Raw genomic sequence first — 22,079 nt, 5'->3', positions numbered from 1 at the left:
CCATGCATTACCAGTAGCTGTCCCCACCGTCCTTAATTATTTTGCCTCTGGTCCCTTCCAGGACGCTACTGGAGGCACATATGGTCTCAGTCCTCAAAACATAAATTCATAAGGCAGGTGACGGTTGGATTGTTTGCTAGGGCTGGGAGTTATATAAACTTCTCCTGTGATGATGATAGCCAGAATGTGTAGGCACTCTCATTTCTCTCTGGTTGACTTCCCACAAGTACAGGATGCCTTCGATTGCACATGTGGTAATCGGAGCACCACCACAGCAGTTTTTATCAACTGCAGGGGCATTCCATCAACAGGCAGCTGGTGTGCAACCCCAAGAGGTTCATGCAGGTGTGCGCCAAATTCCCTGGGAGCTGTTGTGATGCTTCCATACTGCGGCAGTCCAACATTTCAGACCTTTTCATTCCAGGAAACAGACTTGAGGACTGGTTCGTAAGAGACAAATATTCCCTTGAAACTTGGCTCATGACACCTGTGACGAACCCCACCAGTGGGGTGCAGGAGTGCTACAAGAGCCACATGACCACCAGGTGTGTCACTGAGCAAACCATTGAAACGTTGAAGATGCGCTTCAGATGCAGAGATAGGTCTGGAGGCGCCCTTCTGTACTTGCAGTGGTGTGCGTGCTGCGTCCTGCACAACATCTCCGCAGAGAGGATTGCAGGAGGAGGAGGATGAAGGTGCTCATTAGTCTTCAGATGAGAACATTGACGTGGAGGAGAAGGCATCTGAAGATCAGGCACCCATCGCCAGTCCAGTGTTGGACTTTTCTCCTCTCCACTATTGTGGAGTGTGCGAGGCATTTTATCAGTACCTGGCTAAGTTGCTGATGCACCTCTAGCATTCTCCTTAACAATAGTCCCTGGGGTTCAGCAGCTGTGTCTAGCTGAGCAGAGCTTGCAGAAGATTGCTTTGCCCGCCCCGACGCCAACTAACTACAGCTGTCCCTGCTACCATTGTCTGCTTGTGCACAATTGCGAGTTGTGAATCACCAGGTGGAAACCTGTCTAACTGGACCCACCGAAGTGCAAGTATTTCTGCTGGTGCAAGGCTGTACGTCCTGTGACTGCACCCTTTAAGAATGAGGTTCTTCTGTGAAATTGTCGTCATGCATGTCCAGTGACACTTGCTGTACATGTGAAGGCCCTGGAAGACAAATGAAAGGGATATGAATTAGTCATGGCAAAGTCACAATCGCCATACTCCGTCTTAAGTCAGTTATTGATGAAATAAAGTCAGCATCTGTGTTAGATATTTGTAATTCTGTCACCAGCTATCTGCGAGTTCCCAGGCTCTCCATCCATTTCCGATTGAGGGATGCAGATGTGCCACTTATCTCCTCCACTGCTGTAAACTGGACTATTTTCACCGCCCACCCCCCCCCCCCCCCCCCCCCCCAGCACTCCCTTCTACAAGCGGCCAAAAAACAGAGCTGTGAGTGACTGAAGGTCAGGTATTCACCTAATGGATCCAGTGCCTTCGGTGACTGAGACAGATGCATCACATTGCCACTCACCCCAATCCTCATGTAACGATGAATGGATAAATGGGGGAAAAAAAGTGCCTAGAAAGTGAAGGCTGGGCACTGCTGAAATTTGAGGGGTTGTGAGGAGTGATGATGCTTGGCAGGACAGAGTGAAGTGAGTGGGGTAGGTGCTTAATCAACAGGATGTAGGTAAATCAGCAAATGTACTCTCTTTTCCTGATCTGGTTAGGTTATTAAATCGCTTACTGCACTGTATCCAAGACTGGGGCAAAACTGTCCTGCTGCTCACCTTCTCCGCTACCTCTAACCATGCTGCCTTGGTGAGAGCTGCAGGTTTCTTCCTCCAATTGCTGGGGATAAGTATGTCTCTCCTTGCTCCTGACTGCACCCAGCAGCAATTCCAGGGCTGCATCATTAAATCTGGGTGCTGTCATTGCTCTCTGCCTCAATCGTAAACACCACCTGGCTCCTCCAAATTCCATTGTCTCTTTAAACAGAGTTGAGATTGCATCACGCAGGTGCACAACATGCCGCGGAAGTTAAAATTTTGCCTCAATCAAGCTGAAATCTGAGAATCTGACGCGCTGATTTGACTTCTGGGTTTCGCCCTCGTAATTCCACCCCCTGCTCTGAAGCCACCTTCCAATTAATATAGGGCCTTAATGTTTTAATTTGGCTGTTGGGAGATTGAGTTTAAGCATTTTTGGAATTGGGATGTTGTTTCGCAAAACTGCCCACAGCAATTCTGATGACTGGTGATTTAACGTAGTCACGAGTTCCAATTGTCTAGGGGCAGACTGGCAGTTTTTATTATATTTACTCTGACATATTTAGAGAATAGTTTGAGGGGGGGAAAATGATTTTTCAAGACGAACAGTATCTTTTTAAAACTCTGGTTATGAAGGGTGAGAGTTGTTTGTTGTATTAATAACTGGCGATTGAAATATCACCGGCTTGCCTATCAGCCCTGTCCTTGTTCCATCGGTTCCCTGTCCTTCAAAATCCTCATTGTCATCTACAAATCGGCTCTGTGGTCTCGCTCCAAATTGCCTCTGCAGTCTCCTCCCAGCCCTATATCTGTACTCGCCCCAACTGCTCTACCAACCCTGGTTTACGGTGCAATTTCCCCCACCCCCTGAATGTACCATGTTGCCCACGTGCTCTGGAATTCTCTACCTAAATCTTTTGACTTTGCCATCTTGAAAAGCCTCCTTAAAACACAATTCCTTTAACACTTAAGCAATCTTGCCTAATTTTCCTCCTGCTTGGGTCTGATCCATAACTGTGTGAAGCACCTTGAGCTTTTGCTTTATTAAAGCCACTATATTGTAAATTGTTTATAAAGAGGAAAATCTTGATTTGTGTTTCCCCATGTTGTCATAATTAAAAATTGCCTTGCACAGTTTGGGCTTCTTCAAATTCTGGGTATGAAATTTTTTTTGTAATCTGTACATTGATTTTTTTTTTTTTGAACATAAGAAATAGGAATAGGCCATTCGGCCCCTCAAGCCTGCTCTGCCATTCAATAAGATCATGGCTGATCTCCTACCTCAACTCCACTTTCCACATCCCTTGATTCCCTTAACATCCAAAAATCAACGATCTCTGTCTTGAATATACTCAACGACTGAGCCTCCACAGCCTGCTGGGGTAGAGAATTCCAAAGATTCACCACCCTCCTGAGTGAGGAAATGTCTCCTCATTTTCAGTCTTAAATGGCCGACCCCTTATTCTGAGGCTGTAACCCCTGGTTCTAGACTCTCCAGCCAGGGGAAACATCCTCCCTGCATCTACCCTGTCGAGCTCTAAGAATTTTGTATGTTTCAATGAGATCACCTTTCATTCTTCTAAACTCCAGAGAATATAGGCCTAGTCTACTCCAATCTCTCCTCACAGGACAATTACACCCCCCCCCCCCCCCCCCCCCCCCCCAAATCCCAGGAATCAGTCTGGTGAACCTTTTGTTGCACTCCCTTTATGGCAAGTATATCCTTCCTTTGGTAAGGAGACCAAAACTGTGCACAATAGTCCAAGTGTGGTCTCAGCAGGGCCCGATTATATTGGTTCTCAGGATGTGGGTGGCACTGGCAAAGCTGACATTTATCACATACCTGAGTGGCTTGCTAGGCTATTTCAGAGGACCGTTCACGAGTAGACCAGTTAAGGAACGCAGGTTTACATCCCTGTAGGGGGGCATCTATTCTTTGGTTTATGGTAACATACCTGGCCAGCAGCCTTTTGCCTGCTGCACTGTAAACCAATTTTAACAGCGGTTCCGAATCGCTACCCCACCTTTCAGTTCTGATTGGAGGACTTACAATTAATGATGTTAAAGCAGACAATTGGTTTGGATATGAGCAAAGTCAAAATTTATTAAACTAAAGAACCATAATCAAATATAAACTATACCACATGAACACAGTAAATGCAGTAAAAGTATATAACAAGGGGGTAGAGACGGTAAAAACGAGGGATACAATGACTACAATGTTATTTAAACAATCTTAGTAATTCCCTTAAATCACCACCCCAAACTCCTTCCTAGGTTGTCTTGTTGAGGAGTCAGAACACCCCGCTCACCTGTGATCCAGCGAAGTAAAAAGAGGGCAGATAGCTTCTCAGTAGCTATCTTTATACCTGTGTGCTGCTGCCGTTCTGTCTGGAAAAATTCCTGCCTAAAGTTCCAGTACACAAACAAAAGGACTGTGGTTGCTGAATTGCTTGTTTAAACATAGCCAGCCATAATCGGCCTTGGGTCAAGTGGGCAACTCCTGACCTCCCTGGTTTGATTGACAGCTTTCATTCATTCTCCTGCCGTTCTGTCTGGCCAGTACACAAAAAAAGGACTGTGATTGGTTGCTGAACATAGCCAGCCATAATAACCTGTCTCTGTGGCCTCGGGTCAAGTGGGCAACTCCTGACCTCCCTGGTTTGGTTGACAGGTCTTTCTCACAAACACATTACAAGCTGTAAACCTCTGTTTGACCGGGCTCAAAAGCACACGTTTTAATCAAGATGTTCTTAATGTGTGTGAATACTTCCACGAATTTCCTCAATTCCGTTGTAGCCCAGCTCAGCAGTCTTTTGTGGTTCAGAGCATGCTTTAAAACATTGATCTGACCCAGAGGCAATTCAAAACACACAAATCTTCATCCACGATGTGGACCAATGTTTCTCTTGTTTTCAGGGGAATTTTGCAAAACCCTACATCCCTAAAGTATATTATAGAATCATAGAATGGTTACAGCACAGTATGCGGCCATTCAGCCCGTCTAGTCCGAGTTGGCTCTCTGCAAGAGCCCTTCAGCTAGTCCCACATCCCTGCCCTTCCCTATTTCCACCCCCCCCCCCCCTCCTCCAGCCCTGCAATTTTTTTTCCTTCAGATACTTATCCAATTCCCTTTTGAAAGCCACAGTTGAATCTGCCTCCACCACCATTTCAGGCAGTGCATTCCAGATCATAACTACTCGCTGCGTAATAAAGTTTTTCCTCATGTCGTCTTTGTGCCAATCACCTTTAAATCTGTGTCCTCTGGTTCTCGACCCTTTTGCCAATGGGAAAAGTTTCTCTCTCTCTACTGTCTAGACACCTCATGATTTTGAACACCCCTATCAAATCTCCTCTCAATCTCCTCTGCTGTAAGGAGAACAACCCCAGCTTCTCCAGTCTATTCCCGTAACTGAAGTCCCTCATCCCTGTAAATCTTTTCTGCACCCTCTCTAAGGCCTTCACATCCTTCCTAAAGTGCAGTGGCCAGAATTAGACACCATACTTAGTAAAGCAATTAGATTTTTGCAACAATTTGACCGCTTTTACTGATGTCAGCTTTTTATTTCTAAATTTAAAAAAAAAAAAAATGAATTCAGAGCACCAATTTTTAACTTGCAAATAATGTAAGTTGAAGAAAATAATTTTTTTTTTTTTTTAAACATTTCTATTGTGGCTTATTTCAGATCGCTCTCATGGGTGAGTAACAACTCCCCAAACTTTTGGGTGTCTACCCTTGCAATGAAATCTAGGAAGGGTTTCAGTAACGTGCCTTGGGAAAGCAAAATGGCGCATGGAGAAGAGGTTAAAATGGTTGATTTTTGGATATTCAGGGAATCTAGGGATATGCGGATAGTGCAGGAAAGTTGAGTTGATCATGGGGAAACACAAAAATGGAATCTTAGAAAATCATCAATCCTTCATCTTTAAATATTAAGTGTATTAAATGCAAGGGTTTTTTAATGGAATGCGCTGCTTCTGTTTAATCTCCTTCAGTAGTGTCGGAGACTCCCACAAGGCAGTTGGATTGATCTCCGTGTGAGGCCTGGTATCAGTGATGAAGAGACATAATTTTAGAGCTTTACTGTAGACTGCTCTTTCCCCAGCCCGCCCCCCCACCCACCCCCCAAAAAAAAAGAAACTGCCTTGTAATCAAACTAGTTATATGGGATTTTCCTTGTTAATCATTGTTTCATTATTACATTTAAAATTGATTAATCCCAAATCTTCAATGATGCATTTAGATTGCTGTCTAGATCAGATGATTTTTTTAATTATCACATTGTGGAGAAGTTCACTAACGCTCAGTTTGGATTTTTGTATCCCCTTAACCCCAAGCTGAAGGTACTTTGCTTTACAACCTCCCACTGCTCTGTGTTCTTATGACTTGATTTTTGTCTTTGAAAATGTATTTTCAAATTCATTAGTCTGCAGCTGGTCAGTCAATGCAGTGGAACAAGAGTTCCTCCTGCTGGTTTGTATGTAGTATGTGGTAATTTAAAAAGCTCATGCACAGCCCCCCACTCACTCCCAAAAACAACATTGAACTCTAGATTAATGTATGATTTGTGTTGGATTTAATGAGATCGCAACTTCTAACCTTGGGCATTTTTTTGTTAAAGGTTACCCCTGGAAGTAAGGCATCCTCTGCTAATCTTTGCCCTGGTGACATCATTGTGGCTATCAATGAAGACAGTACAGAGAATATGAACCATCTGGATGCTCAAAACAAGATAAAAGCCTGTACAGACCAGCTCACACTTTCTATTAACAGGTCAGTAAGTGTAGTCCAAAACTGAGATTCTTTATAAATACAAATCGACCTTAAATAATGTTCTCGGGGGGGGGGGGGGTGGGGGGAGGGAGAGAGAAATATCAGTCATAAATTGAAAAGGCAATCCATTTTTGCAGCCTTTGATGGTGAATTCTCCAACTGCACTAGTTTTAACCCTCCCTCCACTACTTTCCTGTAGATATATACGCAAAGTACTGTTTCTTCCCCACCTGCAATGTTGTGTACTGTCAGATTACAATACTTCAGTAAGAGCCTCTTGGCACTGGAGAGAATACTACGAAGCTTGGCTAAATTGATGCTTTGCAATCAGGAGAGGAGAATGGGTTTTGAAGAAGGGTCAAACCCGAAACGTCAACTCAAATTTCTCTCCACGGATGTTGCCTGACCTGCTGAGTTTTTCCAGCATTTTCTGTTGTTATTTTGAGGAGAATGGGGTACTTGGAGCATTTGGCGATGGCATATAGGGAGTGAAAAGAGAACACAGATGTATGCGCACACACTCACTGCAAGTCTCTTACCTCTACATTAGCCTATTGGAGTGTTTGTAATCCATTTTTGATTGCATGTCAAAAACTTTTAAATAAAGACTTGCTCCTGTTTAAGCATATTTGTGACAATTGGCTTCTTTAATGGCTTTTGAACAGAAGGAATATCCTTTCTCCCTCAGTAGATTCTCACTCTCCATCTCCTGTAATGGGTATACCTCCCTTTCTGTTCTTGCCTACCTCCAAGGTTCAACAAGATCTCTTGCACTTTCTCCCCTTTGCCCCTCCCTGGTCCCAACACCCCCATTCTTGACTTTTTTTTTCTCTCTCTTCACTGTACAACAGTGTTGTTAAAATAAATAGCAGGAGTTTGTTCATTGGGAAATGCAGTTTGATTTATCACTCAAACAATTGCAGCTTCTTGGTCATCAAAAGCAATGGCTTGTTATTGGGAACATTTAATCCCATTGAAGGAAATGAAGAAAAGTGTACACATGGTGTAAACTTTTTATTGCCACCATTGCTGTTCAGTGGTCCCATATTTTGCAAAGTGCGTCGATAATAAATTTGTAACTTTATATTGGGATGATGGCTTTATTGAGCTGTGTGCAGTAAACACATAGCCAAATTGGTTTTGATCTGCTTTAAAACTAATTACTTCAGACTTTTGAGAGCACAGTGATGGCCTCATATCGTATCATATCATGGTTAATCTAAATTGGTGGCTGGTTTGGGACTAGTATGTTTTTCAAGCCTCTTGTGGCTTGTAGCTGTACTAGATAAAGTGAATACAAAGAGATGATATAAGAGAACCTTATCATAAAGACAAGTGTTATGAAAAGCTGATGTCTGCCAACTACTAGTTCTGTAGCACTGGGATACCAGGCCTCATAACATTCTGCACTTGCATTTGAATGGCTTTTTTTGCTCCATTTATTTAGCCTTGCAGTGATCCATCTGTTTTCATTTTGTTTTACAATTCTGTTGTTGAAATAGTCATTTTAGGGCCGGTGACGACAAGGAATGTTGAATAGCACAACACTATTATTACACAGCATTATTGGCATTTGAAGATTGATGTGAGCTCACTTGCATACTTTTGGGAGTGATTTGGTGGGTTGGTACATTTTTTTTTGTTAACGGAGAAGTGTATAATTGCCATTGTGGCTCAGTATGGTATGGCAGCTGTAGCTACTATGACCGGAAAGCCCTGCAGCGGGTAGTCAAAACTGCCCAACGCATTACCGGCACCCGGCTACCGACCATAGAGCACATACCAGAAACGCTGTTTACGGAGGTCACGGACCATCAAAAACCCTACCCACCCCAGCCACCGTCTGTTCGCCCTCCTGCCATCTGGGAGACGCTACAGATGCATTCGCACCTGTACGACCAGATTTAGGAACAGCTTCTTTCCCAGGGCTGTCATCCTACTGAACTCCACAAATAAACTCTAAAGCCTGCACATCTGCCAATGCACTTTATTATGTTTATGTATTACAAGCCAAATGAATGTTGAATGTTTAAATGTCTTCATCTAAATGTACACTCTCTCGGGAGCTGCAAGCCTACATTTCGTTGTACTGCACTTGTGCACTAATAATAATAAATCAACTTTATTGTCATTGTATCATGTACAGCTCGGAGTCAGAAAGTTATAGATTCAAGCTCCACCACAGGACTTTGGAGCATAATTTAGGTTGAAACATTAGCTCGCATTGCAGCCTTTCTGATGCCTTTTAAACTGAGCAACACCCCCACCCCACCCCCTTCCTGGTCCAGGTAGATGTAAAAAAAAAAAAAAATCCCATGGAAAAATGGGGAGGTGTCCTGGCCAACATTTATCCCTCAACCCACAAATCAGATTAACTAATCATTTATTCTATTTGCTGTTTGTAGGACCTTGCTGTGCACAATTTAGCTGCCACTGGCCTACATAATGGTGACTGCACTTCAAATAGCAATTTATTGGCTGTGAAGTGCTTTGAGAGATCCTGAGGGCATGAAAGGTGCTATAAAGTTTTTTTTTTCCTTCCCCCTTTCTTTCAATTGGCAAAAGCTGAATGGTACAGCAAACCATCTCTTTTTTTTAATTAAGCTCAGTGGTGGCAGTTATGTGGGTGGTAATGAGAAACAAAAATAGTGACCTAGGGTTGCCAACTCTGGGTGTATTCATGGAGGTTTGATCATGTGGTCATTAATCACATGATATTTGCCCACTGTTGCAAATGTCATTGCATGAGTGTCTCTATCACCGAAGGCTGAATAAAATATTTTAGCCTTTTTGTTTCAAGAATACAAAAATTTCAGTGAGATGAATTGCAACATATAAGTCAAAGCAAGTCTGGGTAATCAATTTCCTGAGTTGCTTTTGGGTTACTGCTGAACTTTTTTCTACCAAGAGAAAACCTCTGTGTCTCTCCCTCCCTATTTTTATCCTTCACACCTCGCTGCAGTGCCCTTTGCTTTTGTCCATTATCCTGGCTTTGCCCCTCTCCATTCCTGTCGGTCAATTGCCCTAACGTGGCCGATCTGGTGCAATCCCCTTTACGGGGCTCCTGTAATGTAATGTAATTTAGTTTAAATTGAAGGGAGAGTTGGAATGTGCAGGGCCAAATGTTAATTTTTCATTTTTAAATTCATGCTCCCCATCCCCACACTGTAGGGTCTTCCCCACCCTCCCAGCTATTGGCTGGATTGTATTGTCTTTGTGATGATGATATTTCTCAGATTTTCTCCCCTCTTGCGTCTGTTTGAGGTGCACAGGAGAAAAGTTCATAGAGTCATAGAGTTTTACAGCACAGAAAGAGGCCCTTCGGCCCATCGTGTCTGCGCCGCCCTTCCCTCCCTGTCCAGTCTAATCCCATTTTCCAGCATTTGGTCCATAGCCTTGTATGCAATGGCATTTCAAGTGCTCATCCAAATGCTTCTTGAATGTTGAGGGTTCCTGCCTCTACCACCCTTTCAGGCAGTGAGTTCCAGCTTCCAACCACCCTCTGGTTCTGCTCTTCTGGGTTGCTAGAAGCAGGATCCAGGAGGGTTGGCCACCCTAGCATGACCACCACTTGCTGGTGATCTAGCTAAGGAAAAGACTGAGCAGGAACACAACAAGCTTGACACATTGTGGCACCATCATTGCTTTTGTGACTCGTAGCATTTTGAGAGGAAAGGCCTCATGCCTTACAACTCTTTTTTTTTGTAAGTAATATTTTAAGTGAATGACCTCTTTTTGCTGAAAAAGCCTCTGAACAACTGAAGTCTGTCCCAAGCAGGAGTTAAATGTGGCAATTGAAACTTCACAATGCCAGAATCACTCTGGATTCATGGTTCTAATTAATTGATTTCCTTTGCACTGAGTTTAGTAACTCGTCCAAACCAACTTCTCCAGTGGCTTTATTGGCAATCACTGTTTAAGCAATTTTTTTAACATCCAAGCGGATGAAATAATATTGTTTAATTAGAATTCTCAGTATCGCTTTTAAAATAGCAGTTCCAAACGGCAAGACCCATTTCTCGAGAATCAACTGGTAAAGTTGGAGTGCATTTGATTAAACTACAGTAATTTCTTTACCCAAAGAGTGGTGAGAGTGTGGAACTCGCTACCTCAGTGGTTGAAGCAAATAATATAGATGCATTTAAGGGGCGGTTAGATAAGCATATGAGGGAATAGGGAAGAGAGGATTATGCTGATAGATTTAGATGAGGAAAGACTGGAGGAGGCTCGAGTGGAGCATAAATGTCAGCATGGACTGGTTGGGCCGAATGGCTTGTTTCCTATGTAATAAAATTTAAAGTGAAAAATGATTGTGGTTTGCATATTCAGTTACTAGAATTTTTGGAGCATGTAAAATTAGTAAATGTGCATGCATCTTGCTCATGCATGCAACTAGCATAGAAACATAGAAACATAGAAGATAGGAGCAGGAGTAGGCCATTCGGCCCCTCGAGCCTGCTCTGCCATTCAATGCGATCATGGCTGATCATCCAATTTCAGTACCCGGTCCCTGCTTTCTCCCCATACCCCGGATCCCTTTCGCCTTAAATATATCCAACTCCTTGAATATATTTAATGAATTGGCTTCTACTGCCTTCTGTGATAGAGAATTCCACAGGTTCACCACTCTCTGGGTGAAGAAATTCCTCTTCATTTCTGTCCTAAATGGCTTACCCCTTTTATCCTTAGACTGTGACCCCTGGTTCTGGACTCCCTGACCATCGCGAACATTCTTCCTGCATCTAGTCTGTCCAGTCCTGTCAGAATTTTATAAGTTTCAATTAGATCCCCTCTCATTCTTCTAAACTCCAGCGACTACAAGCCCAATCATCCCAATCTCTCCTCATACATCATTCCTGCCATCCCAGGTATCAGCCTGGTGAATCTTTGCTGAACTCCCTCCATGGCAAGAACATCCTTCCTCAGATAAGGCGACCAAAACTGCACACAATATTCAAGGTGTGGTCTCACCAAGGCCCTGTATAACTGCAGCAAGACATCCTTGTTCCTGTACTCCAACCCTCTCACTACGAAGGCCAACATCCCATTTGCTGCCTTAACCGCCCGCTGCACCTGCATGCTTACCTTCAGCGACTGGTGCACAAGGACACCCAGGTCTCGTTGCACTTCTCCTCCTTCTCCCAATCTATTGCCATTCAGATAATCTGCCTTCCTGTTTTTGCCACCAAAGTGGATAACCTTGCATTTATCCACGTTATATTGCATCTGCCATGCTTCTGCCCAACCACCCAACCTGTCCAAATCATCCTGGAGTTTCTCGGCATCCTCCTCATGGCACACATGCCCACCCAGCTTTGTGTCGTCTGCAAATTTGGAGATATTACATCTAGTTCCCTTGTCTAGATCATTAATATATATTGTGAATAGCTGGGGTCCAAGGACCGATCCCTGTGGTACCCCACTAGTCACTGCCTACCACTTGGAAAAAGACCCGTTTATTCCAACTCTTTGCTTTCTGTCTGCCAACCAGTTCTCTATCCAAGCCAATACCTTGCCCCCAATCCCATGTGCCTTAACTTTACACGCTAATCACTTATGTGGGACCTTATCAAAGGCCTTCTGAAAGTCCAAATATACCACATCCACTGGTTCTCCCTTTTTATCTATTTTACCAGTTACATCCTCAAAAAATTCCAGTCGATTAGTCCATGTTGACTTTGTCCAATCCTGTCACTGTTTTCCAAGTGCTCTGCTATTACATCATCTTTTATAATGGACTCTAGCATTTTCCCCACTACCGATGTCAGGCTTACCGGTCTATAATTCCCCATTTTTCGCTACCACCTTTTTTGAATAGTGGGGTAACATTAGCTACCCTCCAATCCATGGGTACTGTTCCAGATTCCATCGAATGTTGGAAGATGATCAGCAATGCATCTACTATTTCTAGGATGTAGATTATCAGGCCCTGGGGATATATCCACCTTCAATCCCATCAATTTTCCTAACACCATTTCCCTACAAATACTGATTTCTTTCAGTTCCTCCCTTTCATCAGATCCATGTTCCCCGACATCTCTGGGAGGTTATTTGTGTCCTCCTTTGTGAAGACCGAACAAAAATATGTATTTAATTGGTCTGCCATTTCTTTGTTATCCATTATAAATTCCCCTGATTCTGACTGCAAGGGACCTATGCTTGACTTCACCAATCTTTTTCTCTTCACATATCTATAAAAGCTTTTACAGTCAGTTTTTATGTTCCCTGCAAGCTTGCTCTCATATTCTATTTTCCCCTTCTTAATTAATCCCTTTGTCCTCCTTTGTGGAATCCTAAACTGCTCCCAATCCTCAAGTTTACTGCTTTTTCTGGCCAATTTATATGTCCTCTTCTTGGATCTTATGCTATCCCTAATTTCCCTTGTTAGCCATAGCATTACTATATGATTATTCTATGAATGTACTTCTGACCTTGTATCCTCTCCATCACACAGCAAAGACTACATACTTCAATTTCCAAAACATTGCCTATATCCATTCGTACTTCAGTCTATCTGCCACTGAAATCGTCTTCATTGATGACTTGATTTGTTTAAATGCTCTCCTGGACTGCCTCCCATCCTCCACTTTGGTAAGGTTCAGCTCACCCAAAACTTTGCTGCCATCTCCCCTGTCCTTGCTGACTACAATCTCCTGGTCGCCCCCAGCACCTCAAATTTAAAATTCTCATCCTTTGTTTTAAAATCTTTCCATGACCTTAAACTCTCTTTCCCACCCCATGTCTATAACCCCTTCTCTTTTTCTCTCTCTCTCTCTTTCTCTCTTTCCCCCCCCCCCCCCCCCAGCTTTTGACAATCATGTCTTCAGCTGGTTAGGCGCCTGGTCTGGAATTAGTTTCCCAAGCCACTACTGTCTTTCCATATCTCTCTCCTTTTCACACCCTCCTTAAAACCCATCCATTTCACCACACTATTGGTTACCTCGCCCAATATCTGCATCTTTTGGCTCAGCATTGGGTTTTTCCCTTGTTGCTGTGAAATGCCTGAAGATATTTTTTTATGTAAAATGTACTATGTAAATGGTTGTTTTTATATTTAATTATCTGGAACAACATTACCCAAGTGTAGACACTTGAGGTCTCTTAAATGTAAGTGAAGTCCTAATCTACATCCCAAATAGTCAGCGGGTAATAGAATAGCAGATATGTAGGCTAATTTCTGAGATACAAAAACAATAGGGTAGTAATAGGGGATTCCAGCTACCCTAATATTAACTGGGATAGAATCAGTGTAAAAGGTATAGAGGGTGCAGAATTCTTAATGCATTCAGGAGAACTTTTTTTAGCCAGTACGTAGCAAGCCCAACAAGAGAGGTGGTGGTTCTGGACTTGGTTTTAGGGAGTGAAGCTGGGCAGATGGAAAGGGCATCAGTGGGAGAGCATTTTGGTGATAGTGATCATAATTCAGTTAGATTTAGTGTAGTTATGGAAAAGGACAAAGGTGGACCAGGAGTAAAAGTTTACAATTGGGGAGGGGGGGGGGGGAAAAGGCCAATTTTACTAAGCTGAGATGTGATTTAGCAAAAGTGGACTGGAAACAGCTACTTGAAGATAAATTGGTGTTAGAGCAGTGGGAGGAGATGATGAGGGTTCAGAGCAAATATGTTCCCAACAAGAAAAAAGGTGCGGGGATTCTGAAATCTAGAGCCCCCCTGGATGCCGAGGGGTATATAGGATAGGTAAGGTAAAAAAGGGAAGCTTTGTCCGATAGAGAGCTAAATACTGCAGAAAGCCAAGAGGAGTATAGTAAGTATGGGGTGAAATTAGGAAAGCAAAGAGAAGGCATAAAAAGTATTGGCAAGTAAAATCAAGGCAAACTCAAAGATGTTAAATACGTAAAAGAGCAAGAGGATAACTAAGAATAGGGCCTATTAGAGGCCAACACAAAGGTAGCCTTTGTGTCGAGGCAGAAGACGTGGGTATGATTCTTCATGAATGCATTGCGTCTGTTTTCACACATGAGGGATGATAGACATTGTAGTTAAGGCAGAGGAGTGTGAAATATTAGATGAGAGAAACATAGTGAGAGGGCAAATGTTAAGGGGTTTTGCATCTTTGAAAGTAGATAAATCACAAGGCCTGGATGAAATGTTTCCCAGGCTGTTGAGAAGCAAGGGATGAAATAGCATAGGTTCTGACAATCCTTTTCCAAATCTCTCTGGCTACAGGTGTGGTGCTGGAGGACTGCTAACTTGTACTGTTGTTTAAGAAGGGAAAAAGAGAGAGATTGAGTATTTACAGGTCAATCAGTCTAACCTTGGTCATGGGCAAATTATTGGAAGAAATTCAGAGGGACAGTATAAATCATCATTTAGAAAGGCATGGAAGAATCCAGAACAGTCAGCATGGATTTGTTAAAGGAAGGTCATGTCACTAACTTGATTTTGAATTTTTTGAGGAGGGTCATTGAGGGTAGTGCATTTGATGTAGCCTACATGGATTTTAGCAAGGCTTTTGACAAGGTTTCACATGGCAGACTGGTCAGAAAAGTAAAAGCCAATGGGATCCAAGGGAAAGTGGTAAGTTGGATCCAAAATTGGCTCAGTGGCAGGAAGCAAAGGGTAATGGTCAACTAGTGTTTTTTGTGACTGGAAGGCTGTTTCCAGTGGGGTTCTGCAGGGCTCTGTACTAGGTCCCTTGATTTTTGTGGTATACATCAATGATTTAGACTTTAATGTAGGGGGCATGATTAAGACATTTAGTAGATGATACAAAAATTGGCCGTGTGGTTGATAGTGAGGAAGAAAGCTGTAGACTGCCGAAAGATATCAATGGACTGGTCAGGTGGGCAGAAAAGTGGCAAATGGAATTGTGAGAAGTGTAAGGTAATGCATTTGGGGAGGGTTATCAAGGCAAGGGAATACACATTAAATGGTAGGATATTGAAATGAAGAGCAACAGAGGGACCTTGGAGTGCATGTGCACAGATCCCTGAAGGTAGCAGGACAGGTAGATATGGTGGTTAAGAAGGCATATGGGATACTTTTCTTTATTAGCCGAGGCATAGAATATCCGAGCAGGGAGTTATGCTGTATAAAACACTAGTTAGGCCACAGCTAGAGTACTACGTACAGTTCTGGTCACCATATTACAAGAAAGATGTGATTGTACTAGAGGGTACAGAAGAGATTTACAAGGATGTTGCCCGGACTGGAGAATTTTAGCTCCTGAGGAAAGATTGGATAGGCTGGGGTTGTTTTCTTTGGAACAGAGGGGAAACTTGATTGAGATGTGTAAAATTGAGGGACCGAGATTATCTCCCTTAGCAGAGAGGTCAATAACCAGGAGGCATAGATTTAAAGTCATTAGTTGAAGGATTAGAGGGTAGTTGAAAACTTTTTTATCCAGAGGGTGGTGGGGTTTGGAACGCATTGCCTGAAGGGATGGTAGAGGCAGAAACCCTCGTCTCATTTGAAAAGTACTTGGATATGCACTTGAAGTGCCATAACCTACAAGAGCTGTAAAGTGGGATTAGGCTGATGGCTCTTTTTTGGCTGGCATAGACATGATGGGCCGAATGGTCTCCTTCAGTGCCATAGAATCATGTCTATGATTCTACATATGGCTTCTGCTGCTAGTTAGACAATTATACCTTTTTTCTTTATTCTGCCACAAACAAATATCTATTGGCCTAGAAATTCAGTGGCCTGCGCCACCAGTTTGCGCCCAAAGAGGGCTTTTGCGCCACTGTGCAAACCTGCCGCGATATTTAGCGGGGCGCTAATGGCAGCGTTAGCCAGTAGCGCTGCACCGCCACCGATGACGTCATCGGTGTGCGCAGCGCCCCGCTATCGCCCCGCTGGCCATATTTGGTTGCTGCCGCCTCCCCCGCGCCGGCCGCAAACAGCGACTGGTACACGGGGCCTACCTGTGCCGGTAGTGGGGCGAGTTAAGGTGGAGGTGCGGCCGGCCGCTTTTTCGGCGGCCGCCTGCCCGCACCTCTGTCCCCGGCCTCCTACACCCCCCCCCCCCCCCCCCCGCGGCATTGCCGGCTGTTTCCAGAGAGCCCGGCACTTCTCCTTGGTGCCGGGCTCATTTGTCGGCACTCGCGAGCGGGGATCGCGCTGTTGCAGGCACCTCCCCCTTAAGAGTGAGAGGAAGGCCTGCAGTACCGCAGGCTGCCGTGCCGCAGTGGGTGGCGCGGCGGCACTTTGCACGCCGATATTCAGTTTCAGCGCCCCCAAGCGGGGCGCCAAAACCCTTGTTTAGCGGCCGGCTTCCACTTGGGGCGCTGAAACTGAATTTCCCGCTGGCGCAAGTGGCTCCGCGCGCAGCGGTAATTCCGGCGAGCTGGGCGCCCCTAACTGAATTTCTAGGCCATAGTGTTTAATGAAACTTAAGGCATGCAGTTCTTATTGGAGTTGGTTTGTTCTGCCAATGGAATTGTTGCAATAGTACAGCACAGGCTAGCAGTTCTATTTGGGGTAAGTACTGCAGAATCATTAACATCACTGGCACAACATTTTGTTTAAAGTGCCAATTGGCTCCCTTATCGAGGGACTGATTTTCTGGTATTGCTTGCATTTTTGGCTAAGACCCATGCCTGGACACTTTGGCTAATGGCTTGTTTGGCTGGTTAATGTAGGCATACTGGCTGCTTTGCATAAACCAGGATGAGCATGAGGAAATACCTGACATCAGGGGCCACTTTTGGGGCAGATGGAGGTTCTGTCTCAAACAAGTTCCCACAGAAACTACCAACAAAGGCTGAGATCTGTTGGATCCACATCCTGACAATTTCTGGCCCCTCCAAAGCACTACCAGTGTGGCCAGTAGTCCTGCAGATTAGTAAAATAATCTTTCTTTAACTTAACACTACACTTGTTACTGGCCAGGATTGCATGTTGACAAACACTTGGGTTGTTGAGGTTCTTACTGACTTGCCTTTGACTGTCTAATAACTCCCTCAGGCCGCATTTGCACTCCTGCTGCACACTGAACCATCACCCCAGTGATGCTAACTCCAGGCGGGCGGCTTGCAACCTCACCTTGCTGGCAGCCATATAAATAGCAGGCCTGTTCAGCCATTGACATGCGTTGGGAGGGACCCGCCTTTTCCGCGCATCGATTGGCCGGGGAACCCTGTGAGAGACTGTAGTATTGGGCTTGTGTGCGCAGCCTGTTTATTTAACTGCATGGCCCAACCAAGAGTGCTGCAAAGTATTTACAGCACAGAAATGTGCCATTTGGCCCAACAGGTCCATGCTGGTGTTTATGCTTCACAAGCCTCCTCTCATCCTCCTTAATCTAACCCCATCAACATATCCTTATTCCTTTCTCCCTTGTGCTTATCTAGCTTCCCCATAAATGCATCTCTGCTATTTGTCTTAGCTACTACTTGTGGTGGCAAGTTCCACATTCTAACCATTCTTTGGATGAAGAAGATTCTCCTTGATTCCCTATTGGCTTTATTAGTGACCATCTTCTATTTATGGCCCTAGTTCTGGTCTCGCCAAAAGTGGAAGCATCTTTAAGTCTACCCTATCAAACCCTTTCATAATCTTAAACCTCCATCAGGTCACCCCTCGGTCCCCTCTTTTTTTTTTTTTTCAAGAGAAAAGAGCCCCAGCCTGTTCAATCTTTCCTGATGAGTATAACCTTTCTGTTCTGATATTCTAGTAAATCATCTTTGCACCCTCTCCAGTGCCTCTACATCCTTTTTTTATAATATGGAGATCAGAACTGTTCAATACTCCAAGCAAGGTTCTATACAAATTCAACATAACTTCTCTGCTTTTCAATTCTGTCCCTCCTATAAATGAACCCCAGTGATTTGTTTGCTTTTTTTTATGGCCTTGTTAACCTGCAACACTACTTTTTAGTGACTTGTATATCTACCCCCAGATCCCTTTGCTCCGCTACCCCATTTAGACACTTTGGGCTGGATTTTCTTCGTGGTGGTGGGATAGCTGGTTTCCGGATTCCGGTCCTGCTCCCAGCTGCAGCCGGTCTGTCAAAGGGATTTTCCCTTAATTGGCCTTGTTAAGCCTGTCCTGCAGGCATCCCGGCCAATTAACAGGAAGCGGGTCTGATGACATTTGATGACGCATCAGCTGGTTTCCTTAAAGGGACCATGGCCTCATTGAGTTTGACAGTTGTTGTTCTGTCAATGATTGACAGCATTGAGGTGCTGCAAACACTGACAAGCACTATACAAAGGTGGACGCTTGCACCCAGGCTCTCCAATGACTCCCTTTTATATGCTTATGGAGGGAGTCCCAGCATGCAGGGAGGTTCTCTTCCCTTCCAAGGGCGGTAAAGATCTCCCCAGGACACCACCACAGCCTGATTGCACAGGAGGGCAAAAGCAGGGATGTCATCAGGGGTCTCTGGCTGCAGTGGCACCAACCTTTCAATGATCTCAGTGGATTACAAAATGTTACTGCAAAGCCACACACAAACTCGCCCTGCTATACCACTCATCACATCCCCATCACTCTGCCTTCCCTATCCTTCTCCTGCACATCCTTACTCACATCAACTTACCTTGCACCTCCACCCATCCCTCTCTATCTACATTATCACTTCCTCATCTCACTAGCCACCCCTCGCACTTGCCCTCATCCTACTGCAAGCGTGCCAACTAGTGACTGTTGGTAAACCATTTAACTGGTGTAACTAGAGGGATTGATTTAATTTAAATCCAATTAATTAAAGGGGATACTAGCATCTAAAATCGGGCAGAGGGTGTCCATAACTAACAATAAAAAATGTAATTAAATACATAGAATGGAGCAGGTGATGTGTTACTGTTGCGAGATGTGGGAGCCGGTGAACCCCATTGAGGCTCATGGTGATTACGTCTGTGACAAGTGTCTGCTGCTACAGGAACTCCAGCTCCGTGTTGATGAGCTGGAGTCTGAGCTTCAGACACTGCGACACATCAGGGAGGGGGAGAAGTACCTGGACTCTGTATCAGGAGGTGGTCACACCTATGAAGTTAAGTAATTCAGATGTAGCCCATGGTCAGGGACAGGATGGTGTGACTACGAGTGAGGCAGGTACGGGGATCCAGGAGGTAGAGCTGGAGGAGCCGCAGCCCTTGCTGTTGACCGACAGGTTCGAGGTTCCTACTCTGGGGACAGGAGCAGGGACTGCAGGGAGGATGAGCAACCTGGCCACAGCACCGTGGAATGGGGGGCCATTCACGAGGGGAGTAAATAGAAATGTTGTAGTGGTAGGGGATAGTATTATTAGGGGGATAGATAGAGTTCTCTGCAGCAGAGAGCGAGAGTCCCGAAGGCTGTGTTGCCTACCCGGTGCCAGGGTTAAGGACATCTCCTCTGGGCTGGAAAGAAACTTGCAGTGGGAGGGGGTGGATCCAGTTGTCGTGGTCCATGTTGGTACAAATGATGTAGATAGGACTAGGAAGCCGGTTCTGTTAAAGGAGTATGAGCAGCTAGGGGTCAAATTAAAAAACAGAACCTCAAGGGTAATAATCTCCTGAGCCACGAGCGAATTTGGCTAGGACAAATAAAATTAGAGCGTTAAATGCGTGGCTCAAAGACTGGTGTGGGAGAAATAGGTTTTGCTTCCTGGGACACTGGCACCAGTACTGGGGCAGGAGGGAGCTGTTCCGTTGGGACGGGCTTCACTTGGCCAGTGCTGGGGCTAGAGTCCTGGTGGATCATATAACTAGGGCTGTAGAGAGGGCTTTAAACTAACTAGTGGGGGGGAGGTTCCTAGAGAGCAAATAATAAAAATGACAACAGAGAAGGTCATAGACTTAGGTAGCAGTGGGGAAATTAAAAACCAGAGCGTGTCAGGAACGGGCAGAAGGTATGGAGTAAAAGGTAAAGTAATAAAAAGGGCAAAAGCAGGAACTAATTGTCACAACATATTTGAAAGTTCTCTATCTGAATGCATGTAGCATTGTAACAAAACAGACTAGTTAATGGCACAAATAACTACATATGGGTATGATCTTGTGGCCATTACAGAAACATGGCTGCAGGGTGACTGCCTGGGAATTAAACATACCAGGTTATTTAATGATCAGGAAGGACAGGCAGGAAGGAAGGGGAGGTGGGGTGGCTATGTTAATAAAGGAAGGAATCACTGTAATACAGAGAAATGATATTGGGTCAAAAGATCAGGATAATGAAACAGTTTGGGTGGAGGGAAGGAATAATAAGGGGAAAAAAACACGTGGGTGTAGTCTATAGGCCTCCGAACAGTTGCAACTCTGTTGGACGGAGTATCAATCAGGAAATAGTTGAGGCTTGTAATAAGGGAACATCTATAATATGGGGGATTTTAACTATCATATTAATTGGACAAATCAAATTGGGCAGGGCTGCCTTGAGGATGAGTTCATTGAGTGTATTAGGGATGGGTTTCTTGAGCAGTATGTAACTGAACCGACCAGGGGGCAAGCAACCTTGGATCTGGTCCTGTGTAACGAGACAGGATTAATTAAAAATGTCCTAGTAAAGGATCCCCTTGGAATGAGTGACCATAACATGGTTGAATTCCATATTCAATTAGAGGGTGAGAAGGTTGGATCTCAAACAAGCGTGCTAAGCTTGAATAAAGGAGACTATGAAGGTATGAGAGCGGAATTGAGTGGATTGGGAAAATAGATTAAAGGGTAAGACGATACATGATCAGTAGTGTACATTTAAGGAGTTATTTTACAACTTCCAAAAAAAAAATATTCCACTAAGAAAAGGGTGTAAAAGAAAAGACAGCCATCCGTGGCTAAGTAAAGAAATTAAGGATAGTATTCAACTAAAAACAAGGGCATATAAGGTAGCCAAATCTAGTGGGAGGATAGAGGATTGGGAAAACTTTAAAAGACAGCAAAAAATAACAAAAATATTGATTAAGAAAGGGAAGATAGATATTATGAAAGTAAATTAGCAAAAAATATAAAAACAGATAGTAAGAGTTTTTATAGTTATATAAAAAGAAAAAGGGTGGCTAAAGTAAATGTTGGTCCCTTAGAGGATGAGACTGGGAAATTAATGGTGGGAAATATGGAGATGGCAAAAACACAATGAATATTTTATCAGTCTTTGCAGTAGAAGACACTAAGAATATCCCAACACTGGACAAATGGGGCTATAGGGGGGGAGGAGCTAAACACGATCAAAATCACTAAGGAAGTGGTACTCAGTAAAATAATGGGACTCAAGGCGGATAAATCACCTGGACCCTGATGGCTTACATCCTAGGGTCTTGAGGGAAGTGGCGGTAGGGATTGTGGATGCATTGGTAATTTTCCAAAACTCCCTGGACTCAGCAAAGGTCCCGGCAGACTGGAAAACTGCTAATGTAACGCCCTTATTTGAAAAGGGCAGTAGACAGGGCTGGAAACTATAGACCGGTTAGCCTAACATCTGTGGTCGGTAAAATATTGGAGTCCATTATTAAGGAGACAGTAACAGGACATTTGGATAATCATAATTTAATAGGACAAAGTCAGCATGGTTTTATGAAGGGGAAGTCATGTTTGACAAATTTGCTGGAGTTCTTTGAGGAAGTAACGTATAGGGTGGATAAAGGGGAACCAGTGG

General features: G+C 44.1%; 1 protein-coding gene across 2 annotated transcripts in view; it reads left to right on the top strand.

Moving 5' to 3' along the window:
- Window positions 1–22,079, top strand: part of LOC147114111 (PDZ and LIM domain protein 4-like) — a 160,776-nt gene that overhangs the window by 34,942 nt on the left and 103,755 nt on the right. For both annotated transcript variants that reach the window (XM_085995732.1, XM_085995731.1), the window contains exon 2: window positions 6,392–6,543. In XM_085995732.1, coding sequence (XP_085851858.1) covers window positions 6,392–6,543 — 152 coding nt within the window. The remainder of the gene's footprint in view (window positions 1–6,391; window positions 6,544–22,079) is intronic.

Source organism: Somniosus microcephalus, chromosome 8, assembly GCF_052327205.1.
Source record: "Somniosus microcephalus isolate GS21.2 chromosome 8, FLI_Smic_1.0, whole genome shotgun sequence".
Taxonomy (NCBI): Eukaryota; Metazoa; Chordata; class Chondrichthyes; order Squaliformes; family Somniosidae; genus Somniosus; species Somniosus microcephalus.
This window is presented reverse-complemented; position numbering and strand designations above follow the sequence as displayed.